This window comes from Zootoca vivipara, chromosome 11 (genome assembly GCF_965207765.1).
Source record: "Zootoca vivipara chromosome 11, rZooViv2.hap1.1, whole genome shotgun sequence".
Lineage (NCBI taxonomy): Eukaryota > Metazoa > Chordata > Lepidosauria > Squamata > Lacertidae > Zootoca > Zootoca vivipara.
Genome location: NC_142594.1, coordinates 54,865,817 through 54,882,635, shown reverse-complemented (window position 1 = coordinate 54,882,635; position 16,819 = coordinate 54,865,817). Strand labels below are relative to the sequence as shown.

Sequence of the window (16,819 nt, the reverse complement as noted above, 5' to 3'; positions counted from 1 at the left end):
TCTGCGAAACCATGCGATAGATTGCTCTGCGAATGGTATATATATTTGAAATAGCACAAGTTATAAATGATGCATCTTATACTGGCAAACCAGTAACATAAGCTTAGGTTTGACAAGAAAACAAGTACCGGATACATTTCAACCCTCTTCCTCCCGACTTCCACATCTTCGATATTTCCCGAAGAACGGGATTGCAGTCAACCCTTGCTCACCTACTGAAGATCACTGAATAGAGCTGCCCCATTGCAGAAGGACTCTAGGAGGGAAGTGGGGTGTAGTGGTTAGAGAGCCAGACTAGGACCGGGAGATCAGGGTTCAAATCCCCACTCACTCCTGAAGCTCCCTGGGAGACCTTGGAGTCAGTGACCGAGCAAAACAGAGCACAGCTTCTAAGAAAAGGGGCGAAGCAATGAAGATGGCACGAGCCTGGTCCTTAACTGCAAGGTTAGAAACTCAGATATATAAACTGTGGGACATAATCCACTGGGAGCAGTCAAGTACAACATTCCTTGTTTTCCTAGAGTGGACATGCAAGGCAATGTTTGGTCCAGCCAGTCGAAAGTCCCTGTTCCTCCTGGACTAGGACATACCTCCTTTTGCATGTGATAGAAGGTGGGCGTGACCTTACCTGTCCAGGTAACAAAAGGACAACTCACACAGCTTTTCTTATTGACCAGCTTCTAGCTAGGACTGCTCTGCTAGCTCTCAGCTAGCAGAAGCACTGGGATTATTCCCCCATATGGGGTAGATATGGGGTTGTTGTTGTTTAGTCGTTTAGTCATGTCCAATTCTTCGTGACCCCATGGACCAGAGCATGCCAGGCACTTCTGTCTTCCACTGCCTCCCGCAGTTTGGTCAAACTCTCAAGAGTCTCCTCCAGCACCATAATTCAAAAGCATCAATTCTTCGGCGATCAGCCTTCTTCATGGTCCAGCTCTCACTTCCATACATCACCACTGGGAAAACCATAGCTTTAACTATACGGACCTTTGTTGGCAAGGTGATGTCTCTGCGACCTCTTTTTCTTAACCGTGACTGTTCAGGCTGCGCAGAAAAAGCAATTTGGTTCCTGAAATTCATTCTGATGGTGCAGATAATATGGAACGGATAGAATTCTACAGGATGTGTTGCTAGTGTGTGAAAACAGCCCAGATCCTAGGAACCCCAGGCACGCACCTGCAAGATGGTGGAGTTGTCAGGCACCATCCTCACTTGGTCGCAAGTGTCTGAATGCGAAACCTGAATGCAAAATTTTGAACCTGAACAGGCAGCCTGCATTTCTCTGCCATGCTTGGACTGGGAACAATTAAATAAACTGAGGTTAACAGCCAAGGGGAAGCGTGGTTTTTAAAAGGCCCCCGTGAGCATAACGGTCACCGCTTTCCTGGGACCGCTGCTGGAAATGGCTCTCGCCGTCATTTTGAGTTCCACGCACAGCAGTTTATAGTCAAGGCGCTTGTCAGCAATGAACCTGCGTACGTCATGAGGTTCAGAGAAGCGGCTCCAACTCAGGCTTCAGCTCAGCCAACCAGGCATTTGACCAGGCAGCAAGTAAAAGGTGAAAAATCCGATGATATGAAGGACTCCCAGACAACTAGTGCGCTGCAAAAATATTTTCCATTTCCTCCCAAGAGTCACTTGCAAAATGCAACGCCCTTTAGCAGAGTCAGTATGCACACTCGGTGCCAACCCGGCAGACAGGGATCGGGTAGAGATCGGGGGTTGGAAGAGTGGGATCTGCTGATAGATCCCCAGGTGATCTGCAATAGATTGGGGCAAAGGTTTCCAACTTCCAACCGTTTTAACAGCAACAAAATGACTATGGCTGCTAAATTAGGGTCCCTCCAGATGTTCTTTGCACTGTGCTGTCGTGATCATTTGTGCTATTGACGGTATTGCAGCAATCACAGAACTGTAGAGTTGAAAGGTACCCCCAAGGGTCATCTAGTCCAACCCCTGTTCAAGAAAACATTTGAATCTTTCGTTTTGGCTCCTGCCCTCGGGGGCAGCGGGAAGCAAGCTATCCAATGTCCGGGTAAACAGGAATGTTTGCAAACTCCTCCTGAATGTGAATAATGAGGGAAGGAGACACAGAGGGCTTTCCACAAAAAGGAAGCCACTACCGACAAGGCCCCGTCACAAGTCGGCACCAACCAGACAATGTCTTGAAGAGGCATCATAGCAGCTAAGCCGCAGTGGTGGCAAACCTTTTAGAGACCGAATGCCCAAACTGCAACCAAAAACCCACTTACTTATCGCGCAGGGCCAACTTGCCAATTTAATATGGGATAATAATTATTGTCTGCATGTCTGTATACCGTATTTTCCCTAAAACTGCCGAGCTTTTTCGGGGGGAGGATTGCCCAGAGCTGATGAGCTTTCGCGGGGGAGAATTGCCAACAGTTGTTGAGCTTTTGGGGGGTTGGCAAAAAACACATGCATGAAAAACGCTTCATTTCGCACGCAGCGGCGAAGACAACTATAGCCTCAACGCTCGCCGCCCGGAAACAATCAACGAAACCCCTTGTACCACCACCCAATTACACTGCAGAGGCCTGGTTGGTGGGAGGAAAACTCCTCCTGATGCAGCGGGGAGAGGCAAGAGCTCTCGGGAGCATTTCCTGCCAGAACGGCCGTGGGGGGGGGGGGGACAAGCCTGCCCAATTTAACAACCACCAGCAACAGCACTGCTGGGCCGATGGCGCGCGTGCCGACAGAGAGGGCTCTGAGTGCCCACTCTGGCCTGCGTGCCATAGGTTCGCCACCGCTGAGCTACGGAGTTGCCCCATGGAGAGGCCAGCAAGTGGGACACAAGGAGAACGGCACATTTGTGATCCCCAGAACCTGGCACAGGGAAAAAAAAATTCTTCAGTAGCACCTTAAAGACCAACTAAGTTTTTATTTTGGTATGAGCTTTCGTGTGCATGCACTTAGTTGGGCTTTAAGGTGCTACTGAAGGAATTTTTTTAGATTTTTAGAAGACATCTGAAGGCAGCCCTCTTTAGGGAGACTTTTAATGTTTAATCGATTATTTTATTTTTCTGTTGGAAGCCGCCCAGAGTGGCTGGGAAAACCCAGCCAGATGGGCAGGGTATAAATAATAAATTTATTATTATTATTATTATTATTATTATTATTATTATTATTATTAATCTAGTAAAAATAATATGAAACCATTGTCTCACATAGCTGGTCTCAATACTGTTTTCCTGCATTGCCTGGGCCCTCAGGGGCCCTCTCAACTCTACACCCCATTGATTATTGATTATTGTGAGGGGGGGGAGTGCTGGTCTTCTATAAAATGTATTTGAAAGTTTCTGCCTCTCCCCCAAATTTATTTTGGAGGTTTCCACTCTACCCTTAGAAAACAACTTCCCCAAGAGGATCAATGTCTAGGCAGTTACAAAGGAGGTAGAGAAACCAGAAATAATCTGTCAACAGACACACGGGGAGAGGGGGAGAGGGAGAGAGAGCATCTAGTTCAGATTCGCAGATTCATTTCGCTCAGTGCTGTCTACACTAATTGGCAGCAACTTTCCCGCGATTTCCGGCAGCAGGTATCCCCATCGCTTCCTGAAAATGCCGGCCAGAGTCTGAGCTCTTCTGCGCGAAAAGCAGATGCTCTGCCTCTGACCTACCTCACGTGACTCCACGGAAGGGCTTCTTCGCCCAGTGCACCTTGCGGAACTCCCCGCCACAAGATGCGGCGGTGGCCGCTGACTTCGACAAGCTTAAAAGTAGGGATGAGACAAACCCCTGTGGCTTTAAAAGAATACTAGGCAAATTTAGCCGAGAGCAGGCACCGCAAAAACAGACCAGTGAACGAACCCCGCATCTTAATCTTCGTTCATATAAAAAGCCCATTTGTCAATTTACGATGCAGAGCAGAAAGCGAAAGGAAAAGACCAGCATGGCCCAATTCTTTATCTCTATTTAAACCAATTTTTTTAACCTCTTTACCTTATCTTCTGATCTTTGCAAGCCTTTAAAAAGGAAAAAATAAGTACCTAAGGAATCCAGAGGCACAACCACCCTGAGTATCTTTTTAAATATATATATATATTATTGCAGACGCTTATTTCAAGCAAATCAGATCTTGTTTATTTTCCTCCATTGGCTTTATTAGTATGCTGCAAGCTACATTGCCTTCCTCTTTAACACAACAACAGCAGAAAGAGGAATTCCCCTCCGCTCGGGCAGTTTTCTTTCCCCCCTTTTTTTTTCTTTTTTGCAGAATGAAAACAAAGATCTTGTTGTAGGGGACACAATTTGCCTAACGGAGGGACGGTAGCCAAAAAAAAGGGGGGGGGAGGTAGAGGAGAGGGGAAGAAAATATCTGGGAAAGTGTTTTGTTGGTTTGGCCCTGAAACGAGTTTGCAGAGAAGGCCGAGAAATATTTTGTCTTCTGGACTCGCGACGCTGCAGCGATCCAAGGCCTCCGATCTCTCAAGTAACCTCAGACAAGCGGCCCAGAGACCAGCCAGACAGCCCCCTAGCCTGAAGTGGCAACTCTTGAACTCGCAACAGGCAGCTGCCCTGACCTCCCCGGGCTGGCCGCTGTCACCTGCTCTGCTCCCGATTCTGATCTTTGGAGAGGGATGTGATTTTGGGGGAGGGCGAAACAGCCAGAACTGTCAATGTGACAGAGAGGAGAGCAGCCTCGTCATACCCTCTTTGCCAAGGACAGTGTGCTGTAGTGGCTAGAGCAGCCTTTCTCAAACTCAGCCCTCCCCCCCCAAAAAAAACTGTTTTTGGACTGCAATTCCCATCATCCCTGACCGCTGGTCCTGCTAGCTAGGGACGATGGGAGTTGTAGTCCAGCGGCGCCCAGGGTCCCAAGGTTCAGAAGGCTGTGTTAGGGGTGTCAAACTAGGAGCTAGGAGAGACCACTGTTTGAATCCCCCGCTCTCTGCCACAAAACTCACTGGGTGTGTGGCCTTGAGCCAACTGCTGCCTCTCAGACCAGCCTACCTTACAGGGTTGTTGTGTGGCGAAAACGGGGAGGAAGAGAAACTGTAGGCATCACCCTCAGATTCTTTGAAGGAAAGGTGGGACCCAAGCGTAATAAATGATATCTGCGATTTCTGCATTGCAAGCAGGGTTGGTCTAGATGAGCCTTGGGGCTCCCTTCCAACTCTAGGGTTCCAATGGCCACCCAGACTCAAGACAGCAGGTGCATTTTTTTGAAATGCGCCAGAAATGCGCTTCAGCATTGCAAGAACCATGCGCCGTAAGTGAAAGAAGATCCTTTAAACCTCACAACACTTCTTTGAGAGTTTGCAAACACTCTGCAACTACCCTGGAAGGCAGATCGGCGCTATTCTCCACAATGCAGGATGGAAGGCGGAGAGGGGTACCCAGATTTGAACCTGTGACCTTCTGAATGCAATACTGTACGTGCCCCCTTACAAGGGAGCTGCCCTAGATCTGTGACTTCCAACTGGAAATTCCCCAGCTCATTGCTCCACTAGTCCAATGAGGGCTTGGCAAATCCAGCCCTAATTCAGGTCATTGTTGCCCGAGGAGGTTGGAAAACAGAGAGGATCTCTTTCAGCAAACAAGGCTAAAAATAAAAGTCTGTGCAGCTTTTTTGTCCCATTGCTTAATTTACTCAACAACCATTGTTCTCCCCCCTCCCCATCTAATCCCCACAACAGCCCTGTGAGGCAGGTTCGGCTGAGAGGCGGCGAGTGGCGCCCAAGGTCACATCCAGCGAGCTCCACGTGAGGATTCGAACTCGGGTCTTCCAAGTCTGACGCTCTAACCACTACACCGCCTCCACTGGACATTCCATAAGTATTTAACCTGAAATAGTTGAAGGGGGTAAACTAAGGCGATTTAAGTGTTCCGTTATGTAGACGTGTCGCCTGGAATCTGTATTTGCAAACATTTAAAAGACAACAGCGTGTCCCTCCCTTCCCTTTCTTAGAATCATAGAATTTGAGTTCGAAGGGTAACCGAGGGTCATCTAGTCCAACCCCCTGCAATGCAGAAATCTTTTGCCCAATGTAGGGTTCGAACCCACGACCCTGAGATGAAGAGCCTCAGATCAGACTCTATGGACTGTACTAAAAACTGATGAGGAATAAATTTCAACAACCCAAATAACTGCCTGTGATCTCCCGATTCACACACGTGGAGGGGACAATCACCTGTGAAATCATTAATTACAATTTCGAAACTGTCAAGCTTCCTAATTATTGGGTTGCGTTCAATGTTCGCCCTACTCAAAATAAACTCATTTATTTTTGTGAATGGACACGGAAAACTGGGGCCCATCCGTTTCCAAGGGGTCTACCCTAAGTAAAGCTTGGTTTGATACAATTCCCTGTGTGTTACCCAGTGGAAAAGTTCCATTTGCACTAGGAAACTCCCCTCTCCTCTCCATGTGACCCCTAAATCTATTCTAGGGTTCACCCAGCCCTTCAGAGCAGATTTTGGAAGGGCTGTACAGTCTAGGGAAAAGCTAGGTGGGGAAGAAAGTTAAATGGGTTGATGGTCCAAAACATCTCAGAGCACCAGGTTGGCGAAACCTGCAGTAAATTATCAACCCCTGCAGGGTAAGGTCGCAACGTGGAGTGTGTGTTTCACATTCCTGGTCCCCGCCGGCCACTCCCTTTCCTAAGGCACTCCATTCCATTGCCCTCTCTCCAGTTTCCCAGCCCTGCCGATTCCCTCTCTTCATTCCATGGTCACTGAGAACGTGCAGGCTGCATACACACCAAATATTAAAAGCACACACAGCTTCCTATAAATAATGCAGAGAAATGTCGTTTGTCGAGGGTGCCGGGAGTTGTAGCACTGTGGGCGGTAAACGACAGATCCCGGGGTTTCCAGGGGGAAGCCACGTGCATTAAATGTGCTCTGAACATACAGGGAATGTGACAACTATGCACACGCCGCACATTTGAAGCACTAGGCTTTCCCCCCAAAGAACCCTAGGAACTATAGTTCGGGAAGGGTGCTAGATTCAGCATGGGAGAAACTACACAGCCTTTCAGGATCTTTAGGGTGCGTTAAATATGGTAGCTGCTCATTAGGTTTGCTTGAGCAGAATCGACAAAAGCAGGATACGCTTTTTTTCAATTAAATAATCATTTCTTAATTTGCGGCACATCAACGGGGCCAGCACCCCTCCTCCCTGCCCCTTGGGAGGAGAGACGCTTTGCAGGCTGAGACGCAAGAAAGCAGGATTTCCGAGAGACGCCATGCCTTTGCTCCTCCGTGCCCGCCTCCCATGCAAACTTCTCCGGGCTATTGTGTCTTTAATTTATTTATTTAAGAGCAGAAACAGAAAACCAGCCGAAGGATCCGGACAACACACACACACACACACACACGTGTGTCTCTGGAGTGAACACATGCAAACATTTGTGAGGTTCCCCCCCCCTCCCATTCTTTTTTAAATGGAGAAAATAAAAAAGCAAATCAGGAACAAAAGGCAGTCCAAAAAGCAGCCAAAAACCACACACTCACACACAAAGCAATGAAAGGGACCCAGGAAGTAGACTAGCTATTTGCCTCACACATACCACAATTCCCTATGGGGGGGGGGTAAATTGGGAGGGAGGGAGATGGGGAAGAAACTCGCAAAGGCACCCCTGCCTCTCCTTGCCCTTGCAAAAAGAACAATGGTTTTTGCACAGTTGCAAGAGTGAATCTCCGATATTCCGTCCCCAAGGAAAGGGGGGGCGACCTGATGGTCATCCAATCCAACCGCCCCCCCCCCAGCCCCCACATCCCACACTTGCCCTGTGGTTCCCCAAGTCCACACACAGGTTACAATAGAAAGCGCACCTTCCCCGCTTGCCTAGTGGAACCTGCAGGGGGTTTGCAAAAATTTGCAATTCTATTTTGCATCAGGCAGCAAAGGGGAGGGAGAGGCAAAAGAGCGCCCAGTGCCTGGTGTTCTCTCCCCCCCCCAATGCTTCCCTTTAGGGATTTTTTTATGGCCGCTACAGATACCTACCCACACACCCAAAAATAGGAACCCACCGCCCAAGAAGGGAAGCAAAGGAATTACCGTAGATTTCTTTGGTGCTTTAAAGAAATGGCACCGGGAGTATTGGCGAGGAGGAGGAGTAGAAGGTGCAGGAATTTCAGGTGATTGTGGAAGAGTTGGGGGGGAGGGTGCACCCCATGAAACTGCATGGAGATGGATGGGATTATATCTGCAAACTAAAGGTACACCCAGATAGTTTCTCATTGGGGGAAAAATTGCCCTCTTCCAGGCATTGAGCTGCTCCAGGAGAATGAAAGAAACTGGGGGGGGGGGTTAACAGGTGCAAAAGGGGATGGGATGGGGTCCAAAGTCACCCACCACCCAGGAAGTTTTTTTGGGGTGTGGGGGCATCAGCAGGGGGTCAGAAAATGGACATTGTCCCCTCCAATAGACCTAAGGAAGAAAGTCCTAGGTTTGCACCTTCTCAGAGTAGGCCTACTGAAGTTAAAGGGACATGGAGACTAACTTTGTAGGGCTTAAGAGGAGTCACCTGGATCCTGAACTGCAACAACAGGTGGAGAAAGTGTACTTTCCAAGGAGCATATAATGGTTTTTTGGGGGGGGGGGTTGAAGGCTTACAGAGGCAAAGAAAGGGATGACAGGTGGAACAAGGTAAGAAACATTATGGACTGCAGGTAACCCGAGTAGGATGCAGGAGACTTTGAGTGGGGCTTGAAGTGGTACAGGAGGTGCCGGGTTCAAATTCTGAGCATCTCCCAAGCCAGAGGATTGGTGGTGGAGGTGATTGGTTAAAAACAAAAAAAAACCCGCAGGTAACAGGTGTTGTGGTCTGACTTCAGTGTTTTGAAAGGGTGGGGGTGGAGAAAGAGAAGGATGTTCGCTCCAAGCAAGGCATGCTGTTGGGAGCTTGCCAAGAAAAAAAGTAGGAATTGGAGCTGATTTGTGGGGCGCCGCAGGTGCCCCCCCCCAAAAAAAAGGTGCAAAGAAGAAGCAGAGGTCGGTGGGGAGCAAACTGATGGAGTGGGGGGGGGTCCTTCTCCGCAGAACCGCTGGAAACGCTAACAAAAGGAAAGAGCAGGTAAACCGAGGGTGAAAGGCGCCCCAGGTAACGTCCACCCTCGATTTACCTGGCCTCTCCTTTTGAGCGGACAGGTGGGAGGCAGCAAACAACTTAAGACCAAGCAGGTAACCTCTCCCCCCCCCCCACGCCGCGTATTTTCCAAAAGAAAAAGCCAACCGGTCCCCACAAGAGATGGGAAGGAAATAAACAATAGGGGTGCAACCCACGCACCCCAAATAAACGCAAAACAAGGAACAAAAGAAATAAATTCGGAGAGATAGGGGGAGCAATAGAAGGTTTAAAGAGGGGAGAAATAAGCAACAGACGTGGGTACCCCCAAAACCAGAGATCCTTTTTATTTCCGAGGAGTCGGCGCAGGTGTTTCCAAAGGCGAAGGAAACAGACACACACACACACCCAAAAAACAGGGGCGCAGCCAGTCTGGAAGCGCGCGCGCCAAGGGGAAGCGCCTACCTTGGCGAAATAGAGCATCCAGAGCTCGTACAGGCGCTCCTTGGAAGCCATGGCGCGGGGCGGCTGCGCCTCCGTCCCTCCGTTCCCGGCTCACGCGGCGGCCAGATCCATGGCGCGGCGGCGGCGGCGGCGCCTTTTCCTTGGGCGGGCGCAAGGGCAACTTTACGCGCGGCGTTGCCTTTCACTCCAAGCGGCGCGCTCCGCTCCCCCGGGCGCCGCGCTCCGCTCCCTCCGCCATGCTGGTGGCGACGGCCGCTGCCAGCCCTCGGGCTCCGGCTCCGGCTCCTCCTCCTCTCCCAGCACCTGATTCGCGGCCCGGCCCCGGCCCCGAGGGAGGAGAGACGCCGCCGCCGACTCGCCTACAACGCCGCCGCCGCAAGCTCCTCCAGGTGCGCGCCACGGCGCGCAGCCTCGCCTGGGGGGCGCACGGACTCCTCGCCTTTGGGGTGGGTGGGGGGCCCCGATTCGGCGAGGCGCTTTACTTCAGAGTAGTCCCGTGGCCGCCAGCTGCGGAAGCGGGGAAATGCCCCGTTCTGGGCCTGATCCTGAGCTTCACGCAGGGAGCACTGCCTCGCTTACTCTCGAGAAGTCCCCGCGGCCTGCGGCGTTGCTTGCAGTTAGGGCTCAAATGCCGTTTTCCCCGCCCGGTCTCCTTTTACGGCGAGTTCAAAGGAGGGGCTTACTCCCGAGTAGGTCCAAGGATTGTTGCTTATTACTTATTAAATTAAATTCGCCTCTCGAGCTCCTGGGATCGCAGCCCCAACGGCCGCCACTTTTTTTCCTTTTTCTTCCAGCCGCTCAAGGCTATGCCTTCTGCCGGACAGGTCTTACTCGGGAGTAAGGCCCGCTGAGCTCCATGGAACTTACTCCCGGGTAAGTGTGTCTTGGCTTTTTAAAATTTTTGGCTTTTATTTATTGAATTGAATTCCTACACCGCCCTTCATCCGAGCGTCACAAGGCGGTATACAATAGAAAAACACAAGAAACACGTAACTTTCTTGCGGGAGGGGCTTCTCACGTTTCTTTGCATTTCCAACACTTGTTAGCTTTGGCCTTAACACATTTTAGCAAGTTTTGATGGTGTTAAATACATCATTTTCATCACATTTTCTTTAAGTGCATTGCATGCAGTAAAGTTAATACCTTCATTCCACACCCTTTCCAAAGATTCTATCCAGCTATTATTAGCTTTCAAGAAGTGGCATTCTTTGCCTTTTTATAGTAGAAGCAAGTGAAAGTAATTACTTTCTGACTTTAGTATACTGCAGGCAGCCTACCAAACCTATTGAGTATACAGTATTTAAGATTGCGGGGTGTGATGTTTGGGTTGGACAGATGCCTTATTATACCATTGGTAGGCAAACTAAGGCTCGGGGTCCGCATCTGGCCCAATCGCCTTCTCAATCCGGCCCACGGATGGTCCAGGAATCAGTGTGTTTTTACACTGAATAGTGTTTTTTATGAGTAGAATGTGTCCTTTTATTTAAAATGCCTCTCTGGGTTATTTGTGGGGCATAGGGTTATTTGTGGGGCATAGGAATTCGTTCATTCCCCCCCCCCCATATAGTCCGGCCCCCAACAAGGTCTGAGGGACAGTGGACCGGCCCCCTGCTCATAGCTGCCAAGTTTTCCCTTTTCTCGCGAGTAAGCCTATTCAGCATAACGGTATTTCTCTTAAAAAAAGGGAGAACTTGGCAGCTATGCCCCTGCTGAAAAAGGTTGTTGACTCCTGCCTTATACAGTACACTGTATTCTTAACTCTAACTGCCTCCTGTATAGGGAATCTTTTAATGTTTAACAGACCATTGTATTTTAATATTTTGTTTGGAAGCCGCCCAGAGCGGCTGGGGAAACCCAGCCAGATGGGTGGGGTATACAGAATAAATTATTATTATTATTATTATTATTATTATTATTATTATTATTATTATTATCCTCCAGCATCACTTAGAAGTTAGCCGAGCTGAGTTCCAGGGAGCTATTTGGCCTATTAAGACCTATTGAGGTCAACAGGACTTTTCTGCATAGGATTCCAGCCTTTACTAAGGGTTTGGCATCATCCAGTTTTTCTTTTAATTGGGGGTTTTTGTATTCTGTTTTATAAAATTAAAGAACTATAAGAAGAAATCAAACAAAGCATTAGCCAATGTTCTGTACTTAAAACGCTAAAATAATGAATAATAGGTTAATTACGGTACAGTAATTGGTAAAAGGGAAATGTTTTTAATTGTGTAACACCACCGAGCACCTTAACTTGTGCTACAATCTGTGCAAAGTTACTCAAAAGTAAGCCCGTGTTTAATGGGGCTTACTCACAGGTAACCCAGCTTTCAGAGTGGCTGGAAATTCATACGTAGTATAAAAATAGGCAAGGAAGCAAGTTTGTATATGGAAGCCTCCTGATTTCTGGTTTAACTGATCCAGCCCTTATCAGTTCCACACCCTGTCAGAAATCCTTGGTGGAATCTGCAAAATACTTTTACCCTTTTGATGCATTTATAACCAAGCAAGGACTAAACTGGATTAATGGTGAATTGTAAGACTAAATCATTTTTATCGGTGCTTTTATACTGCGTTCCCAATCATATTCCCAGGAGAGGTTTGCAAGAATTTTTTTTTTAAAAAAAATAATAATTTTTATTTGAGTTTACAAGTGTAAAGTTATAACAATACCAAATAAATATCAACATTTAGATATTTTTCTGAATTTCTAGACTTCCAGCCACCCCCTCCTTGGGTCTTATTGGCAACATTTTCAGATGCATATTATTTCATAATCCATATTTTAAATCTGTCCATATTGTCCATAGCATTTGTCACATTACAAGTGTTATTAAAATCCTGCTAATGTTTTCATCTGCTTACAGTGGTCTCCTAAATAAATTGTAGTTTTCCCCCATTTTTTTCTTAAACTTCTTCTCTTCTTGGTTCCTGAGCTTTACGGCCAGTTTTGCCATTTCGGCCATTCTTCTCTGCTAGGAACTTTATCTTCTTTCCATCCCTGGGCTAGTAACATCCGCGAGGCTGTTGTTGCATACATAAAAAGTTTTTTTCTGATCCTTTGGAATATTGATACCTACAATTCCTAATAAAAAAGCAGCTGGCTTTTTAATAAAAGATATTTTAAACATTTTTTTAATAAAAGATATTTTAAACATTTTTTTTCATTTCATTATATATCATTTCCCAGCATGTTTTATTACTTTACACGACCGCCACATATGATAAAAGGTACTTTGTTTTTCTTTACATTTCCAGCAGGTATTTGTACATGACTTACACATTTTTGCTAACTTACAATGAGTCAAATACCACCTGTACATCATTTTCATATAATTTTCTTTCAGTGTGCAAGAAATAATAAGACAATCTTACTGCTTAAAACAGGCATCCCCAAACTGCGGCCCTCCAGATTTTTTGCCTACAACTCCCATGATCCCTAGCTAACAGGACCAGTGGTCAGGGATGATGGGAATTGTAGTCCAAAACATCTGGAGGGCCAAAGTTTGGGGATGCCTGGTGTGAGGGACGAGGGATACAGGGAAGTCCCTCCCATCTTAAGTTCCAGCCCATCCCCAAGCGCGGGAGAGAGTAAGGAGAGCTCTGCCTCCAGCGGAGAGTCAGGAAGTGGTGTCCGAGGCTCAGGCAAGGTTGTGGAGCCCAGGCCGCAGGTGGGACAGGAAGTTGGACGCACAGGGGGGAGGCCAATTCCCCCAACTCCCGAATTGCGACGCAAACGTAGGGGGAAGAGGTTGGGTCTGCCAAAGCTGTGGTGCTGGAAGAAAACGCGCCAATCGCCATTCGGGAGTTCAGACACCTCACCTTAAGGATGCATTTTTACTGCTCTGAACACTGTAAATAATCAGCACTTAATAAAAACCTTAAAAGACCATGCTGGAGTCGTTACTCTAGAGTAGCCATACCAGGCCCTCTGACAGCAACTCCCGAATCTTTTTTTTTGGCTACTTTGGAGTGCAGCGATGAGCGCTCAAGAGGCTGAGCATTGGAGGCTGGAGGCCGAAGCAGCGAAGCAGGAGCTGCAGAACCTCACAGCGCACGCACAGCAGCAATTGCATGCCGCTCAGGAGGAAGCGCGAGGGGCGCAGGAGGAGCTGAACAAGCTGGTGGACCAGGTGAGGACAAAAGAGGAGACTGAGAAACAGCTAAGGGTGATGGTTTTGGACCTACAGAAAAAGTTGGAAGAGGAGAAAGCCGCTAGAGGTGGGGGGGTGCCCCAGCCGCAGCTAGTCCAAGTGAGAAGGGGACAGAGCCTAGTCACCAAGTTTAGCGGCGACCCTAGGGAGTACCTAGGATTCGAGACAGAAATAAATTATGCGCTGGAATTGCATGCAGCAGAATTCCCAGATGACGCGCACAGAGTCTCCTTTATCATAGAGCATTTGACGGGGGCCGCCCGGGAATGGGTAAGACCGCTCATCGCGCAAAAAAATCCTTGCATGAAGAACGCAAAATTATTTCTAGAAGCTTTAAAAATAATGTACGCTAGTGACAGTGAAATGGAGGCCACTAAAGAGGAGCTTCATAACTTAACACAAGGAAAATCGACAGTTAGGGACTACTGGGCGAGATTCACCATGCTGGTGCACAAACTGGGGTGGGATCTGCAAAGTGAGCCAGTGAAATCAGCCTTCTACATGGGTTTGCACGCAGACGTTAAGGATGAGCTGGCAAGAGGTCCCAAACCGCGAACTATGGATGAGTTAAGCAAAGCGGCGCTAGCGGTGGGGGTGAGACAGGAATCCAGATGGAATGACAAACAAGCGACGCGCGCAGCAAAACCTTGGTTCCCACGCTCCCAGGACAGACCACATTACCAAACCCCACCCCAGGGCCCGCCCCCACACCCGCCCAGGCCAAGCCCAGAGCCGGAACCGATGGAGATCGGAGGAGCGCGCGCGCGGGCTTTTCAAACCCCGGCGGCGCCAAGACGCAAGGAGGGAAGAGGCGGGAATTGCTTTCTCTGCAACTCCCCCCGGCATCGCGTCAGAGACTGCCCTCATCGCAGAGAGTGGCAAGGAAAGGCGGGAACGGTTGTACCTTCCCCAGCTGACGCAGCACCACAGCAGGGAAACGAGACAGCCTGGCTGCAGGAGACAAGGTGCAGCAGCCAGGCACAGTCAGCAGACAACAGCCCCCGCCCGCCCACCCGCACAGAGAGGAGCACAGCCAGCCCACCCCTCCCAGAGCAGGAGTGGTTCTAGAAGTCACGCTCACGCTCCCAAATGGCTATCCCCTGACAGTCCTCGCCTTAATTGACAGTGGTGCCTCAGCCAACTTCTTCTCGAGAAACTTTGCGGAAGAGCACCAGATCCAACTTCTGCAGCTGGATTTTCCCCTGCACGTGGCCACCATTGACGGCAGAGAGCTGCTGGGAGGGGCCATCACGCATCAAACCCCCCCCCATGAGAATGACGGTGGGAAGGCACTCAGAGACACTGGCTTTCAACGTCACAACCATCTCAGACCCCCCCATCGTCTTGGGCATGAGCTGGCTGACGCGCCACGACCCCTCCATAAGTTGGCACCAGAGATGCATCACTTTTGGATCGGACTTTTGTCTGGAACATTGCATGCAGCACCAACCAGGGGAGGGGCCTCCGATAGCCACGGTGGCCACCATGCACGTCAAGGGGGGTGAGGCAATACCCAAGCCGTACTGGGACCTGCAGGAGGTCTTCAGCGAAGCAGAGTCCGACCACCTACCCCCACACAGGCCTTTTGACTGCCAGATCAACCTGGTGCCAGGGGCAACTATACCCCCAGCCAAGCTGTACGCCATGTCAGATCAGGAACTGGAGGATCTGCGCGCTTTCATCGACAAGAACCTCAAGCGGGGGTTCATCAGAGAAAGTAAGGCAGCAGGGGGCAGCCCGGTCTTCTGGGTGGACAAGAAAGACACGCAACAGCGCCGTCTTGTGGTGGATTTTAGACGGCTGAATTCGGTGACAGAGCCAGTGGCTTTCCCCATGCCCAGAGTGGATGATCTCCTGACAGCGGCACGCAGGGGCAAGATCTTCACCAAGCTAGACCTGAGGGGGGCGTACAACTTGATCAGGATCCGGGAAGGCGATGAATGGAAAACCACGATGTTCACGCCTCTGGGCTCTTTTGAATATCTGGTGATGCCCTTCGGGTTGCAAGGGGGCTCAGCATGCTTCCAGGCCTTCATGCACCACGTCCTGGGGTCCCTCCTCTTCAAGAACTGCTTGGTCTTTCTGGATGACATCCTTATCTACTCCAATGACCCAGTGCAGCATGTGAAGGATGTCAGGGAGGTGTTGCAGCGCCTGAAGGACAACCACCTGTATGTGAAGCTGGAGAAGTGCAAGTTTCACACCAAGGAGGTGGACTTCCTGGGCTACAAGCTGTCAGACAAGGGGCTGGCGATGGACAAGGACAAGGTGCAGGCCATCCTGGACTGGCACAGCCCCAGGACGCGCAAAGATGCCCAACGCCTACTAGGCTTCGCGAACTTCTACAGGAAGTTCATCAAGAACTTCTCTCGCGTCACGGCTCCTATCACCGACTGCCTGAGAGGCAAGCAGAAGTTCCGGTGGACACCAGAGGCGCAAGCAGCGTTCGAAAGCCTCAAGAGGGTATTCGCTTCAGACCAGCACCTGTTCCACGTGGTGCAGGATGCGCCCCTACGCCTGGAGACAGATGCTTCGGACAAGGCTCTGGGAGCGATTCTGTTGCAACTGGACGCCAACAGAAAGTGGAGACCCTGTGCCTTCTTCTCCAGGAAGCTGACCCAGCCGGAACGCAACTACACAGTGTTTGACAGGGAACTTCTCGCGATCCACGCTGCGTTCCAGCACTGGCGACACTTCCTGGTGGGCGCCAAGCACCCCATCCAGGTGTGCACAGACCACAAGAACCTGGAGTTCTGGAGAACTGCCAGGGTGCTCAACCAGCGGCAGATACGGTGGGCAGAGTTCTTCTCGAACTTCAACTTCTCCATCCACTACATCCCGGGAGAGCAGAATGTCAGGGCGGATGCCCTCTCCCGCAAGCCAGAGTACATGGAGGAGGAGTTGCCACCGGCACCCAGGCATATTTTCCCCCCATCAGCATGGTCCTGCGGAGCAGCAGTGGTGAGCGAGGCAGAACTCACAGCACTGACAGCAGCGGATGAATTTGCCACCCGCATCTTCAGAGAACTGAGAGGGGGGGGGAGCAGGCCAAAGACTTTGAGGAAAGGAGGGGTTTGCTTTTTTACAAGGGAGCCCTGTACCTGCCAACCAAACAGCTGAGAGGTAAGGCCCTCAAGCAGATGCACGACAACCCAACGGCGGGTCATT

The 16,819-nt window shown here is 49.8% G+C and overlaps 1 protein-coding gene across 3 annotated transcripts in view; it reads right to left on the bottom strand.

Moving 5' to 3' along the window:
* NBEAL2 (neurobeachin like 2) overlaps positions 1-9,778 on the bottom strand; it is a 191,056-nt gene extending 181,278 nt beyond the window's left edge. For all 3 annotated transcript variants that reach the window (XM_060281001.2, XM_060281002.2, XM_060281005.2), the window contains exon 1: positions 9,498-9,778. In XM_060281001.2, coding sequence (XP_060136984.2) covers positions 9,498-9,548 — 51 coding nt within the window. In that variant the 5' untranslated portion in view covers positions 9,549-9,778. The remainder of the gene's footprint in view (positions 1-9,497) is intronic.
* Positions 9,779-16,819: the final 7,041 nt, after the last annotated feature.